At 33.5% G+C, this 17128-nt stretch overlaps 2 protein-coding genes across 3 annotated transcripts; both read right to left on the minus strand.

The window, feature by feature from the left end:
• Nucleotides 1-3304: 3304 nt before the first annotated feature.
• Nucleotides 3305-7565, minus strand: LOC109005832 (U5 small nuclear ribonucleoprotein 40 kDa protein-like). 2 transcript variants are annotated; one of them, XM_018984887.2, is made up of 3 exons: nt 7456-7518; nt 6043-6118; nt 3305-4620 (listed from the first exon to the last, which is right to left on the minus strand). In XM_018984887.2, the coding sequence occupies exon 3, from the start codon at nt 4567-4569 to the stop codon at nt 3532-3534; it is 1038 nt and encodes a 345-aa protein (XP_018840432.1). In that variant the 5' UTR covers nt 4570-4620; nt 6043-6118; nt 7456-7518; the 3' UTR covers nt 3305-3531. The 2 variants fall into 2 exon arrangements, with proteins under 2 accessions (XP_018840432.1, XP_018840431.1); XM_018984886.2 differs by lacking the exon at nt 6043-6118 and having other exon boundaries at nt 7456-7565.
• A 6451-nt stretch (nt 7566-14016) lies between these two features.
• Nucleotides 14017-15536, minus strand: LOC109005831 (probable 2-oxoglutarate-dependent dioxygenase AOP1). The gene is made up of 3 exons (XM_018984885.2): nt 15097-15536; nt 14684-15005; nt 14017-14470 (listed from the first exon to the last, which is right to left on the minus strand). Exons 1-3 carry the CDS (start codon nt 15459-15461, stop codon nt 14228-14230), a joined length of 930 nt encoding a protein of 309 aa, XP_018840430.2. The 5' UTR covers nt 15462-15536; the 3' UTR covers nt 14017-14227.
• Nucleotides 15537-17128: the final 1592 nt, after the last annotated feature.

Below are 17128 nucleotides of genomic sequence, written 5' to 3' on the forward strand. Positions count from 1 at the left end.
TTATGATCTTGATCATGATATTGAAAAATACTATTTCACATCGTATAGTCGTACGTGGTAGTGATTATGAGTTAAACACCTCTTTCTATAAAGGATTAAACGCTAGCTGTTCATTACTCCATATATTTATATATATATATATATATATATAAATAGCCATCACAAGATCTAGAAGAACCTCCAGCAGTACTCTAGCTAGCTAGATGATCTGAACTCCAATCTATAGAGAATGTCCAACAATAAAATAAAGAGATTATGTAAGAATATTAATGTGCAAGGCAATGGACTGTGTGGCTCATGATATGACACTGATCTCATGCATGCGTTGTCTGGCGTTCGATCGCCTTAGTACTCACTCATGGTGCCCAGTAAAAGTTACGTACCACACACACACCCAAACCAGTACCAAGTTCAGCAAAAGCAATAGTGCAAAAAAATGGAGAAACCAAATTTAAAAAAAAAAAAAAAAAAAAAAAAAAAAAAATCGATATCGATCCCATGTACGTTCTATAAATTGAGACAGACGTACGAATGAGAATGGAAAAAAGCCCTATAATTAATTACAACAAGAAAAACGATCGATGTCACGTTCAGATCGAATTAATGCTTGCTTGGCCACGAAAGAAGGCTGTTGATGTGAACCTGTATCTTGTGGCGGGAGGCTTGATCTATTAATGTGAGTTTCTCTCTCTTTTGTGTTTTCACATTGTAAGCCAGGATCATTACAGAATTTGATGCTGCTACTGCTGCTGCTCCTGCTCTATGAGATTTAACATAGTTTATTTTATTAACACAGAACAGCAATTCTTGCTCGTTCTCCGTCCAACCAATAGGTATCGAAGTCTGAGCTTCGTCTTTTTCCAAACCTACATCGATATTGCTGTAAAGTTTAGCCCATTCATTCTGATCCAAGTCCTTCAATATCCATACGTTGTAGTATACTGCAGAAACTCGCACCTCATAGCCTATATAACATAAGTAATTCCCCATGGCCATAAGCCGGCTTCCCTCATAAAGTCCCATTAATTCTTTTGGAATCTGAATGCAGCGAGTGGTTTCATCACGAACGTCAATGGCGTGAATAGAGCAGAACTCCTCTTGGTTGCAACCCAAACACTTAGATACGGAATACAGAAACCCACCAACGCAAATCGGCCGCTGCAGATACAGAAATGGATCATCGAACGATGATGGCGTTCCTTCTTGAGAATTATGTCTATCTATTCTTCTCCATGACATACCTACGCCCACAGTTGCTATCCCCCAATGATATTTCCCCGTCGAGTCCAGACGAGGGTTTATTACCTTGAGTTCCCCGGTTTCAGGGATGAAAGCAATGCTGCTGAACCGGTCAAAAGCACAAAGATTTCCGACGGGGCGAGGGAGTTTCATGACGTTCCCGGTAAGAGGATTTGCAACATATAAAGTACCGAAGAAGAGATTATTTCTGGGTTTGAATAGCGCCACTCCCCCAGAACTACCCAAGATTTCCCCAGCAAACTCGTGTTCATAATCTGTCAGTTTGAATTTTCCGTTTTTGTACTCGAAGAACCAACAGTTGTCTATGTGACAATCTTGTCGTACGAGTTGCCTAGGTTTTGCGTTCGAAACGAAGAGCCCAGGTTTTGCATGTAGCACTTGGTTCCTTACGAAAACGGGATTACGTATTGCATTAGCCCAAGTTTTGCAAACGTACCTCGCAGACTGGTGCAAAGTTTCAGCAGGAACACGACTGAGAATTTCGATGAGAAGATCCTCGGGAAGATCTGTTATGTCCATGTTTCTGGCGGGTGCTTGGTTGAGATACCAAACGGCCTCCGTGCTAGTGTCCTGTAAGCCTCTTGATTTCTTCATTCTAGCCCTGCACAACCCTAGCCTATGACAAATATATATATAAAAGCACAAAACTGAGAGAAATAGATCAGAGAGACGGGGAGAGGGGATATATATAAACCCTAATGAAAACCAGCGTTCTGATCTGTCAATCCGGTACTGTTATTCTCCTCTCAGGATTAGGACTCGAGAACTCGGATAATGATGATCAGAATATTATTAGGAAACGACACTACTATATCGTACCCTTCTACCCAATCACAATTACTTTACAACTCTTAATAAAATAATATTTTAAAATATCTAACAAAATCAAATGAAAACAAAAGTCAAACTTAAATTTTAAAAAATATATTATTTTAATTTATAATTGTAAACAAATAGTTAAGTGATAATAAAATTATATATTTCAATCTACCTCATTTTATTATTATAATTTTTATAAATTTTTAAATAAAATATAATAAATAATATAATTTTTTTAAATTTTAATATAATAATAATATTAAAAAATATATTCTAATAATATTTTATTTAATTTTCAACTTTCATCTAAAACTATCTCATTTTATTTTACTATCCAAACCCTAGCTAAATATTAGTATTTTCTTGGACAATTTTAGGATTATCGAGAAAAGTGATTCCTTCATTATACCATTGTATAAATTGTACTTTTATTTCTTGTGTTTTTTATTTAAATAATTTTTTAAATCTCTTTAAACATTAAAAAAAATACATTAAAAAAATACTTACTTAATCATTAAATAAAAAAAAAAATAGAACTGATATATTCTGTTGTTAGCTTTTCTAGGCGGGAGAATCATTTTCCTTTTTTTTTTTTTTTTTTTTTAATTTTTTCCATCTTCTGACCACATTTACACCTGAGATTTGTAAGTTCCTTTACAAAGGTTTACAACTCTTTATACAACTAATATTTTAAATAGAGGATATTTCTATAAAAAGTAAATATACATATATACAACTCTTTCATAACAATTTTATAACTCATTTCCAAACAACTAATGAAATCATGTCACTTCATTAAAAATAAATTTTAATATTATAAAATTACACTTCATTTCATATAGAATTATAAAATAATTGTAAATTTATCATTTTTCTTTCATAAAATAATGTTACTTTTATAAATTATTTTATAAAATAATCCTCATTGTGTAAAAAGTTGTGACAAGAATTAATTGTACGTATGTATATAATCTTTCTTTAGAAAATATTGTCTATCGATAATGTGAAGCTAACAAAAGATATTTTTCATCCTAAACCCTTAATTTTGCATTGGGCAAAAAATAACCTAATTAATTTTTAACTAATTATACCGTGCAAGTATAAGAAGAAATGAGACTCGTATGAAGATTTTAAAAAAAAAATGGCTGGCCGGGCCATTGCCTTCTGATCTTAGATTCCCACTGATCACACCTACACTACCGGTCTTAAGCAGAGGCCGTCTGTGGATTTTCTATAATAACATATATTTGCAGATGACAAAATAAAGGTGGGAACGATATTCCAAAATGGAAAAACATAATCTTTTACATTGCCAATTAAGATACCAACATCAAAACTCAGGAACTACAGCAGAGATACAACCTCTTCGAAAGTCTTTGTATGGGCTCTTAAAGAGATAACCATATAGGTTGAAAAACAGTCAGGTACGTTGCAGGTTCTTCATATAATTTCCTAAACCTCCCCCAGATAAATCTGTTTATCGCTACTGCAAGATCCAACAATAGGTTCACTGGGATGGAAGACGCACTCATTAACTGATCCAGTATGGCCGGGGAGCTTATACAAGATGCGTCGAGAAGTTGTATCCCATATGTAAACCATCCGATCTGAACTCCCTGCCGTGACTTTGCTTCCATCAGGTGACCAACCACATTTCAACAAGTTCTTTTCGAAGTTGTGTTGGTGCCCTTCCAATACCTTCACACATCGATTTTGTGGTGCGTATGGACGCATATCCCATATGCAGAGCTTGCAGTCCATACCATTTGTAAGAAGATAGGAGCCATCGGGACTCAGCTGCATACCTGTTATCATATCTTGATGCCCTTGAAGAGTCATTGTCACTTCACCCTTGCGCAAGTCCCATACCTTTATGTCATTGTCAATACCACCTGTGAAGATCTTGTCAGATGCATCTGAGAAACTGACAGCTGTGATTTGATATTTATCTGGAAATGTTTGGATTGCACCCCTCTGCCGCATGTCCCACAGTTTGGCAGTTCCATCATCGGATCCACTAACAACGAGTGGCGGTCCCCTTCGAGAAGGGCAACATGAATTCACAAATGACGAGTGCTCAGCCATCTTCTTTATCTGTTTCCCTGTTTCAACATCCCATGCCCTCAGGGTTTTGTCAGGACTGGCAGATATTATCTGGGATCCATCACCAGTCCAGTGAAGATCCAAAACTGCATTCTTGTGTCCTTTTAAAACCATGAAATTCTTGCAATCCCCATGTACGTTCCACAAAAAGATTTCTCTGTCATGAGATCCAGATGCAACCACTGTTCCTGCTGGATTGAACTTCATAGTGTAGATGGTGCTCTGGTGACCCATCAGCAACATGATTGGCGATTCCAAACTTGAAGTCCGCTGTTTCCCGTTTGGCCCAGGTGCTTGCGGACCACTATATGGGACAGTAGACCATTCCATTGGTCTTGGGCCAGCTGTAGACAAAGCGTTCTCACCCCATGCTGGAATAACTTCCATCTCTTCCTGCTTTCTTTAATAGGTGACAACCTACTCTCTATGGAGCTAATCCTGAGATAAAAACTAAACAAATTAGCCATCCATGTAAAACAAGCAGGATGAAGAGCTGAATATGGAATTTCAGAACTCCTCATCAGTTAATTCAGAACCTGAAAACTAAAAAAAAAAATTACGGTGATCCCCTCCCCCCCAGCATAAATGTTAAAAAGAAGTCCTCAATCGACCAACCTAAACCACTGCATAAATAGAAAGAAAGAAACGAAATGTGGTCTGACCTACACTTTCTTTTTTAGTTATACTATCACAGCCAATACTTTTTACAACTACACTAGAGCGTCTCAATTAATTATGAACGAAGACAATATCACTTACAAAAAAAAAATGAACGAAGACTATCATTTTCGTCCATGTACTATGTTAACCCCACAACATGAAAACAATTGACAATCACTCATTCAATATAGGCAAAAACCATTCAGGTTTGATCACATGCTTCAATCAAAGTTAACACAAAAAAATGGCATGTTAAACATTGATTGGTGCATGCAATAAAAAATATTAAAAGTATATGATCTTTACATACAGAAATTCAGATCTGTGTGGTGTGATTTGAACCTAAGACCTCTAACCTAATACAAGCATTGGTTATCTTTATTTAAGACAAGGATTGAAGAAAAATAGAACTTCATAAATCTTATAAAAATTGCCAAAGAGAAATAGAACCTAACACCATAAAGTATAAGTAGAATGTGATAAAGAGGCGAGACAGGACTAGGTAGATATTTGATTCAAATATTAATAACTCCTTTTTAATGACCAGGATGAATACAAAACTCATATTACAATGCACGAGGTTGGAGGTTTACATATGAAATCCATTCTAACTAAATCCTACCTCTTTATAACCATTTCAGAAAGAAAGAAAGAAAAGAAAAAAACACACTCATATCCACACATAAAAATTATTCATTTATATCGGTTACTAATTCACAAATGGCACAACTAATGGTGCAGTGACAGGGCACTCAAGTAGCTTTCACAGAGGCATATAATAGCATACGTGTACAGCAAGCTTCAGTGGCCAGATTATTGGGATTTCTAGTGGCTCCCCTCACTGGAATGTCATTTTTTTCAGAGTGGCTTCTGATTGGGAAGTTGATACATTCGCAGAAGTTTTCAATCTCATGTACTCTACCGGATCAAGTCTTGAAGCTTTAGATAAGACAGCCTTGGGCCCTTCCAAGGAAGGAAGTTTATTTTCCATTCTTTTTATCAGATTCTCATACCTCAGGATAGAAACTATTTTCCTTACAGGAATATTTAAGAGACTAAAACACCTTTAAGAGCAGCCTTTTTAGTTTGGACAGTCTCCTTAGGAAGTTATCCTCACCATTGATAACCTAAGGAAATGTCATATCATTGTAATTGATTAATGTTGAATGTGAAAAAGGAGCAAAAAAATATGTAGACCACCTTTTTACTCCATCGTGAGGTTGTCAGAGCATTGCGGAATGACTTCTTTGGTAGTGTTGGCTGGCTTGGGATATGCCTAGAAAAACAGTAGATCTCTTTGTAAACTAGAGAGAGCTATATACACCCCTCAAATTGCAGTAACGTGGAATATGGCTTCTATCTGTTACAGTGCTATCTTTGTAGAGAAATGAATAGTAAAAATATTTTAGGACTGTGAACAGATGATGGAAGAGCTTAAAACTTTTTTTTCAATACTTTGCTTCTTTAGGCAGCTCCCACGATTTCCTTGTATCTTTTTCTATTCCAAATTAGGTGTTTCTCTTGTATATAGCCACTGTCATTGGGCTATGCCCCTTGGGTTCAATAAAAATTTCAACTACTTAAAAAAAACTAGTTTACAAATGTATTGTGGTTAATCACATTTCATAATTGGCAAAAAAGAAAAAAAAATCATGTTTGTTCATTCAACAAGACTTAAAAGGATGGGATAGGAAATATCACAATTATTAAATAGTGGATTTCATATGCTCCATTAATGGTTTGTTTTAAATATGGTTGGTGTATTCAAACAATCCAAGAACAGTGTCTCTAGCTTCATACTTTCTTGTTCACACTAATACTCCCTATACTCATGATAATCCCAAGACCCAGTCTCTGGCACAACATTCAACCTTATAAACTGATCAAGTGTCCAATTCGAATATAAGACCCCCTAAATTTTGCCTAACCTAAAATAAACTTAATCTGGCACAACATTATGGGTGTTCATTTGAAGGCACCAGCTTCAACATTGTCTAATTTTTTACACCATGACAGAATTTCATATTATTCGTAAAAAAATGAAAAAAAAAACTGCAGATGGCAAAATACTGAGTGAAATAAGTCCTCTTTCGACCTAGATCAGAAATAAACAAGTGATTTTAAAAAAATAAAAAGAAGAAGAAGAATGGCTCATCGTCCATAAATAGGATTTACAACTATGTAATTAGAAATTTCTATTTCCACTTCATTTTTCCCTGTTCAAGATAACCCCTAAGTTACCCAGCGGAAACTGAATAATTAAAGCCTCATATCCAACAATTTTATGTGTTTCCATCGGCGAAACACTCCCTCAGCAACCAAGTGGACCACTAACACATTACAACATCACGGAAACGAAACTCAAACGCAACTACAAAAGTTATTCCGATTTCCAAAGAATAGAAACATCCCAAACCAAATTTAATGCAAGGAATGAAATAATAAGCTAAATCAAGTTCGGCTATTGAGATTGAAGGAAAACAAACCGAAAGACAACACATTCAGCGCTAGGAAAAATTCCCAGCACAGCTATCATTTTATAGAATAAAACTAGTAAATGGAACAAGGATTCCCAGAAAGAGCGAGGGAGCGAGAGAGCGAGAGAGAGTTTACTTGGTGGAGATTTGCGTGGTAAACCCTAGAGGTTCTCTTTTTCTTCGTTGGCGAAGGCGACGGAGGTACCATAATTTGGGGCCTGATTCAGGTATATATCAAACCCCATACAAAGTTAAGTGGACGTCGTCGTTTTCCGAGTTGTACCTTTTCCTATTGCTTTTTTGGTTAAGAAATGTTTTTTTTTTTTTTTTCCCCTCGGAAAAAAACTTTCATTAGAGATAAATGTATCAACAGCATCGTTAGAAGGCATCCAAGAGGCGCAAACATGAATAAATTACAAATTGAATGGGACCCCCAAGTGATTGATGCTATATCAAATCATACTTATAGAATTGATTAAGAAATTCAAGGCATTTCTTCATAATATCTGCTTCAATCATTTGAAGACTAATATGTAAGGAAAATTCATCGATTCCAAAATCGATATGCGCATGAATTAGGGCAATGGGCTGTTTCCAACCATCAATATGGAAACTTGTCTCTCTCCACCATCCCCCTCCACTGTCGAAATTTCATAGTAGAAAGGATCTCCCAGTTTGTGATATTTTACTCTCTAAACTATGTATGTTTGTCTTCCCAATACTTTATAATGAAGTAGTAAACTTGCCAAGAAAAAAAAACAGAGAGAGACAAATGTATCAGTTCAAACATTACAAACTACTATAAGAAAGTAGAAATGACAACATAGTCTTTTTCATTATGAAAATTCAATAAACACTGTGAAACTTTAGTTAGAGGAATGTTTCCAATGAAATTATTAGAAGCTACACATTGCGTAATGGCATGCGCGAATTGATTCTGAAAACGATATAGTTTGTTTGCTTCCCAGTTAAAGAAATTGTCCAGTAACAATCTTGTGTCTTTTATGGTACCTGCTGCTATCCAAGCTTGAGTTTCTTTTGGCTCTGTCAATGCAGATATTGTTCTTTGAGAGTCTCATTCAATTGTGATGTTTAATAAATGCCTTGAATATGCTTTTTTAACTCCTAAGAATGCTGTCATTGCCTTGCCTAGATTTGGATTGTAACTTCTTATCTGATTTGCCATTATAAAATTGTCTCCCCAATATGTGATCTACAAACTGCAACTGGGATGCATCCATTTTATCTTACCCAAAAGAAATAGAATACTTATTCGAGGGGGGGTCCATATTTTTTCTACCCCTTCATTTTTTTCTTTGAAATCTCATGCATTACAATGGTCACTACAAGAATGCTTTACTTTAACAACAAATTGTTCTATAGAAATATTTAGAGAGTCATGCACAATTTGACTTCTATAGAACCATAAGTTATTCATAGCAATCATAGCAAAAATTTGAAACTTGTGGACTTGAGTATCCAAAAATGTTTAGCCACTATGAAAATTGTCTCCCCAATATGGGATCTGCAAACTGCAACTAGGGTGCTTCCATTTGATCTTACCCAAAAGAAATAGAGTACTTATTCGAGGGGGTCCATATTTTTTCTAACCCTTCATTTTTTTTCTTTGAAATCTCATGCATTACAATGGTCACTATAAGAATGCTTTACTTTAACAACAAATTGTTCTATAGAAAGATTTAGAGAGTCATGCACAATCTGATTTCTATAAAACCATAAGTTATCCACAACAATCATATCAAAAATTTGAAACTTGTGGACTTGAGTATCCATAAATGTTTAGCAGTACGTAACTTGATATAATACGATTATAAAGTTACTTTTATCATAAAATAAATTTAACATATTATATAAAATTATTTCATTTATAAATTTATTTTTATAATATCTCTTTATAACGATATTATTATTTTTTTGTTAAATTACTATTAAGATTTCCATACGAGTTATTGCAACCTTTCGTTTTAACACACCCTACACACTCGCCCATTTGGTGGTCGCTTGGATTTAAAACTCAAAATAAAAGAAAAGTGGGAAGCAACTTGTTTATTTCAACTTTTTCATCATAATTCTTTTACTCATCATCATTTACCACGCATCTATTAAAGAAAAAATAAAAAAATAAAAGCAGGTATGTGGTGTAGGAATGATGAGTAAAAATTTTCTAAGTCTTAATGCATGGTTGAAATTGCAGTGAAAAATATAACTTATAGTTTTAAGGCTTATAGCTTATAACTTAAGAAATACGTTCTACTATTAAAAATTTATTTACTGTTTAGTAATCATATGTTTAAAACACTTTCAAACAAATTAAAACAGTGTGTTCTGAGGTAGAAATGATAATTATTTAAATTATTAAAAATTATGATCATATTTTTGAAAGTTTGAAAGTTATAATTATATGTAAGTTATATAGATATTTTCGTCCATTGATAATCTTTTTAAAATTTGAATTACATTTCGCATTATCTAGAAAAAGTGATGTTTTTTCTCAAACTTACTTTTTAGCTTATTTGAGATTAAAAGTGTTTTAATATGTAATACTAAAACAACCTGTTTTTTTATTAAAGAGCTTTTAAAACTATTTGAGCACTTTTTAAAACTCTTACCGCAACCCCAAACAAGTCCTAAATAATGCCTAAAAGTTATGCATTTCCAGGTAACCTAAGAAATGCTACTTATCATCTCTACACCACACACCAACATGTGATTTACCATTTTTATCTTTCTATTTAAACACAAATATTTTCACATTAATATGTGTGTGTTTAAATAGAATAACAAAAATAACAAATCATATATTAGTGTGTGGTGTAGGGAATGATAATTCTCACCTTCCCAGATCAACTTACTTTTTCTTTTTCTTTTTTTGATAAGGGGGTTCAGAGTTCGAACCAAGATTTTTCATTTGAAGAATCGGGCTATATGTCATCAGACCATCATACACTTGGTTCCCAGATCAACTTACTTGGTTGTTTCTACCTTGTAATAGTAATTTATTTGTAAGAACCGATCCCCTAGAAATCAACTTTCATTGCCACCCAATCACCGCAACTCATGCTAAGAAGTTTTCATCTATAAGCCTGAACTTTAAACCCAACAGATGCAAATTCACTGTTTATTTCTTATTTATAAGATCTTCAAAATCCTGAAATAGAGAGAGATAAAGGAGATGCCGGACCTCACAGAATATCAAAGGGACCTGCGGCGGGGATTCGGGGGAGCTCACTGGTGCTACTATTAGATACCTAGCTTTAATTGTTTCAGTTATTGATCTATTCTAAACAAATTTATTTATCATCTTTTCTATCATCGTTTTCACAACATTTCTTAATGTGACATTAAACGATAGTTTCACAAGTGAAACATAATAAATAATCTACAATCATTTAATACTGCATCATAGAATGATGAAATGATGAGTATCATTACTCTTTTATTCTCAAATCGATATGTAAAATACATATTAATAAAATGCTTATATAGCATAATTTGATTTGAAAAATAAATTTTAAAATTTAAATCTTATAAGTCAAATATTATCATTTAAGAGATATGAATGATGTACTCTACACATTGATTTAATAATAGAATAACTCTTAGGCCTGGTTTGGTTTCACAAACATTTCAAACTATCTCATCTCGTCTAATTTCAACATCAAAACACCATTCAAATACAAACATTTTTTTTCAAATTTTTCATATAATCATTACCTAATCACTTTCTCAAACTTCTAAACAAAACACAAAAATAATTCAACTTTTTCAAATCTCAAAACAAAAATAATTTTAAGAAATTATATTTTAATTCTTTTTTAACTTTATAATTTGTTTATTAAAATTTTTCTCTTTCTTTTCTCAAAACTCTATAAAAATCTTAACTCAAACTATTTTACTATTATTCACAAATTATCTTATTACTATTAACAAATTTATCATCTCATCTCATCTGTATAATTATTTTCATTCTTAGTTGCTATATTATAAACAAGGATAAAATGGAAAACTTCAAGAGCCAACGTGGAGGTGTGGAAGGTGTGTTAAATATACAACTTAGATAATTTCATTTTGTATAGAGAAAGAGATTTGATTTGTACAATCATAATGTGTAACCCTGACAGATTTTTTTTTGAAAAAAATGGATAAATTTAAAAATTATATTAAAAATTTATTTTTTAATGGTGGGCTCACAATTTTTTAAAAGAAGTACATGAGATTTGCATACCCTAGGACTATGTAATGCCACAATAGAAGATCCAAGCTACATGATCTATATTCTAAAAGGACTAGTCAATGATACAATCGAAGTCCCATTGGAATCTTATAAAGAGCAATAACTTTTTCTTCCCAAACAATGTGTGATCTCATTCATCACCTACACTTTTTCTTATCATATGGGGTATCACAATCTCCCCCTTTAAATTTTCGATGTCATCGTTGGGCTTGTCTATTGTAGGTGTTACGACTCAAATTTCACATTTTTGGTTGGGATAGACCTTGATATCATTTGTAACGTCACAATGGAAGACTCAAACCACATGGCCTATACTTCAAAATGACTAGTCAATGATACAATTAGAGTCTCATTGGAACCTTATAAAGAGCAATAAATTTTCTTTCCAAGTAATATGAGATCTTATTCACCACCTTATAATTTTTCTTATCATATGGAGTATCACGATCTCCCTCCCTTAAATTCTTGATGTCTTCGTTAGGTCTATCCATTGTAGGTGGCACGGCTCAAATCCCACATTTTTTATTGGGATTGGCTCTGATACCATTTGTAACGCCACAATATAAGACCCAAACTACATAGCCTATACTCCAAAAGGACTAGTCGATGATACAACTAGAATTCCATTGGATTCTTATAAAGAGCAAAAACTTTTTCTTCTCAAGCAATGTGAGATTTCATTCACCACCTACCATTTTTCTTATCATATGGGGTATCACAATCTCCCCCCTTAAATTTTCGATGTTTTCATTGGGCTTATCTGTTGTAGGTGACACGGCTTAAGTTCCACATTTCTGGTTGGGATAGGCTCTGATACCATTTGTAACACCTCAATGAAAGACCCAAACCATATGTCCTATACTCCAAAAGGACAAGTTAATGATACAATTGGAGTCTCATTTGAACATTATAAAGAGCAATAATTTTTTCTTTCCAAGCAATGTGGGATCTCATTTATCACCTATCATTTTCCTTATCATATGGGATATCACACAATTGGAACTTCATTAGAACTTTATAAAGAGCAAAAACTTCATTTTCCCAAGCAATGTGAGATCTCATACACTACCTACCCTTATTCTTATCATATGGGGTATCACAGACTATATCTAGCAATAAATGCTTTAAACACAAAGGAATTTCATAAAAGTAAAGTTACAAATTGATGTGGTTTGATATGGTACGTAGTATTGTAAATTTATTTTTATTTTAAAATAAATTTAATGTATCATATGAAATCACGTCAATTTCTGAATTTATTTTTAGAAAATCTCTTTGTGAATGTAGCAATTTTCTTCCTCATAATACCTAGTTAAATTTCAAATTGATCCATTTGTCAAAGCACATCAGTACCAATTATGAGACAAAATGTCAAACAAATTACAAAATTTCTAAGAAACAATAACAAATTTAAATAAGCAAAAAAAACTTGGCAAATATAATTAAAAACTAAAAAAAAATCAGTGGAGAATTAATAAAAGCTAAAAGTTCTAAAACTCAATAAAAACGTTTAAAAAATATAATAAAGTTATAATTTTTTTTAAAAAAAAATCACATTATAAAAGATAAAAACACATAAAGAAATTTAGAAAAAAACAAAGAAGTCTTTGATAAAAAAAATTAAACTAAATTTCTAAAAACTAAAGCACTTGAAAAAGATTAAAAAAAAGTAATAGAAATTTTAAAAAATAACAAAATTGATAAACAAAACAGAAAATTAAAAACAAAATTTAAACTAAAAAAAAAAAAACAAACAGAGAGAGGGGGAGTCAGAGACTCAAAGACCCAAGGAATGGTCTCCTTTGATGGCTATAAATTCTGTACCATAAATATCTTAATAAGTTGCAATGTCATGATCATAGTCCATTATCCTAAGTTTTGGCTTCATCGATGATACCTATATGCACTTGGGGAATTGAATATGGAATATTGCATTAGACCTCTTGTGGTTTTTGTAAGCTCCTTCGTTCAATATTATTTAATTTGACTAGTTTTAGTTCATCTCCTTTAATAGCACCTTCGAGCTAGCACTAGTCAATTTTCAATGCCTTTCTTAATTGGAGACTGGAAAAAGTCTCCAATTGTTGTGTGGGTATAATTGATCTTGACTAAATGTATGGATAAAAGTCATAGAAAATACATGCCACGAATAAATTTATCAGAAACCGAATAATGGAATTCGAGAGGCGTTAAAAGAATTTACCTCTTTTCATAAGCTTAAGGTTTTAAGACAAGTCGTAATTTTACATAATATTAGAGCAAAGGTATTGAGTTCGAACCTTGACTCAATACTCTGCTTATTTAATTAAATATTCTATATGTTAGACTTACTCATTGATGGAGAGTCTGACCCTTACGTACTAAGAGAAAATGTTAAGAATATAATACAAATAATTAAATCTACATCTTCTCATAAACTTAAATGTTTGGGACATGCAGTAATTTCACAAAAGGCATTGTTTATTAATCTTTTTATTAATAATTATTATTATTATTACACGTTCATATTACAACGTGAAAAGTAGCCTTTTGCATGACATCTTATATGCAATGCTCTTACAACAGAAGCATCGATCACCATATAGTACGTACCAATACAAACACACTTGAACAGCCGGCCAACAGGACTAGTACTACAGTACTAGTACTTGAATTAACAGTTAACACCACAGAAGGATTTGAGTGAAATTTCTTTCTGAATGAGAGCAACTTGTGCTTTGGCATATTCATGATTGTTAAAGGGGTTGTACTGTAAAGGGTGTTTCTCATCAACCAATTCTTCTGGCACATGTATCGTCCCCTCATGGAATGCAAACGTTCCCAATGAGTATCTCTCCTCATTTTCCACTAACATTACTCTATGCAAGCTTGCTTCTATCCTGTCGTTGCTCCATACCTTGCTCATTTACAAAACTTCATTAATTAGTCATCATCAGTAGTACTCTACTTTTATCATCTCATGAAAATACCAAAACATCACTAATTTTTTAGAGTATTGCTATTCTAAGACTGCGTAATTTAATTTGAAAGATAAGTTTAAAATCTTGAATTTTACCAATCAAATTTTGTTATTTAAGTGACGAGAATGGTGTGTTCTAGGAAAGCATACCTGGAGAGCATCACCAGCCAAGAATAGAAACGATGAAGGCGATGGATCGAAGCCAATCCATTCACCATCCTTAGTTTTTACCTCCAAACCCCTCACTCGATTTTGATGGAGTATGGTGGTGAAGTGCTTGTCCGTATGGGTTTTAATCCCTTCATTGTTCCCGTCCTTCTGATGTTTTTTGTATCTTAAAAGCGAGAGAGTGCGAGAAGTAAGCTCCAAGTGAGAATCATAATATTTTTCTGCACCATAGTTTTCAAATACCATTCTCGTCACCATCTCATCCAATTCTGTCATCTTCTTCACGTATGCATCAGCACTCTCACTAATCAAAATGAAACAGAAATTATGTCATGATGTTACACGATGCAAATCCGAGAATGAAACAGAGGGGGCGGGGACTAAATTAATATTACCGGACATGATCATTTCCGTTGGGCCAGAAGATATTCGTCAACTTTCGAATCACTTCCGGAGAGGTTGCGTTATCAATCATCATGCGTTCGCGGAGAGGACTCGCGACATAGCCATGGAAAAGCTTTTCAGAGGTAACTTTCTCTTTGGTTTCTGTGGGGAAATCAAACAACTCCTGTGCTGCACCAAAGATAGCCTCGTGAAGCTCCAGAGGAAATTTGTTGCCGAGTTCTGCTGCAAAACAGCCGTACTCCTCGAGTGCACGGCAAACATCGTTGCGAACTTTCAGCCATGAAGTTGTACCGGGTTTCAGGTTCTCGTCAGAGAAATCAACAACCGGAATCTTGGTCTGTGTTTGGACGGCCATGGTTATAAATTTCTTAATTTTCTGAAAAACTAGGAATTGGCTCGAGGACTGCAAGGCAAAAAATTGTATGAAATGCATTGATATGGGCAGTGCTATTTATAGATATTCATGTCTGTCAGTTCAGTGGTGTGTATGGATGTAGTGCCACTGTGGAGTGCATGACACATGAGTTCGCACTGATTTCCTTTGTACGAGAACTAATACAGTTAAATTTTTTTTTTTTTATAAAAATAAATTTATTAATTGATAGGATTTTATGTACTATATCAAATTAAATTAATTTTTATAAAAGATTTTTTGTAACTAAAATGTTTATATCTCCATATTGACTAGAGAAATAGGTGAATAGATACATTAGTAGTTAATGAATATAAAATAGAAACTCCCATGCCGGCATGCCAAGGTAGACAGATGTATAGGTCGTCAAGACTTTTCAACATTAACTACCGCGCCTACGACAGTCAAAATTGGAAAAAAAAACGCATCCAGATTGCCGAAGCTGTTTCGATCTGCCTTTTCAACGACTCATTGTAGCCAAAGTTGATGCTAGTGTTAAAGACGTGTTTCACACTATTAACTATATGGATGATTGGCAATAGAGGAGATAACGGCATGGTGTGTCTAGTGAGATTTTGATGTCTAATTTAGAGAGAAGTCGTCTCAATATAAGTATACAAATGAATGCTATATATATTACCTTTAAGTGTTATTTATAAGAGTATGAAAATGATGATAATGACTGATCTCAGAGTCTATCTTGAATAACCCTCGAATAAATTGATAGGATAATCTTCCTGATCAAAGAAATGCGTTATTTGTTCATTACATTATCCTTACGCGTCTGTTATAGTTTGCATCTCTGAGCTTGCAGACTAACTCCGATTCTTGAAGCTTAAGACTTGGCCCTCTAACACATGGGCTTATCCCTTCGGGACTGAATATCCCTTCCAAATTCATTCAACGCCCAAATCAATTTTCAACAATTCTTGTGTCACTTAATTGAAAATGAGTAAAAGTATACTGCTCAATGCCTCCACTCGCGCTGCTACGATACTAGTTACAAGTTTTAGATGTGGAAATTTTGTGCATGTTCTTTATTATAAAAAGTAGATTCATAAATAAATAAATAAAAATGTACACTTCTTCACGATGAGATTCACTACACTACATGATATATAGCCAAAAGTCTAACAACATTGCTAAGTGCTCGATCGATATAATTCGATGGTCCCTCGGTTGATCGACATTGCGATCTCGGGTTTGATAGACACATCATGAGACTTGTTTTCAAGAGAATGTACAAGATCTTGGTTTTGAAATTTTTCTAAGTCCTATTTGAATCTTGATTGGAGCCATATCTATATAAGGTTTCTTATTATAAACGATTTTCTAAATGTGAAAAACATTATTTACAAAATCAAATTGTTTATAATTTCTTACTATCGAAACACTATATTTGATCATCTTGTTCTTAGAGATTGCCGGTGAGTTCACTGGATCTATTGATAAACGGGTGTAGATATTACCGCATTTATTATTTTTCTTTTTTCCAAATATAATATTAAGAAAAATTTTATTCATCATTCCTACACCACACACCACACATAATTTTTTTTATTTTTTTTTTATCAAGTGTGTGGTGTATATCTTTGATTTTTACAGTCAAA

Source organism: Juglans regia, chromosome 12 (genome assembly GCF_001411555.2).
Source record: "Juglans regia cultivar Chandler chromosome 12, Walnut 2.0, whole genome shotgun sequence".
NCBI lineage: Eukaryota > Viridiplantae > Streptophyta > Magnoliopsida > Fagales > Juglandaceae > Juglans > Juglans regia.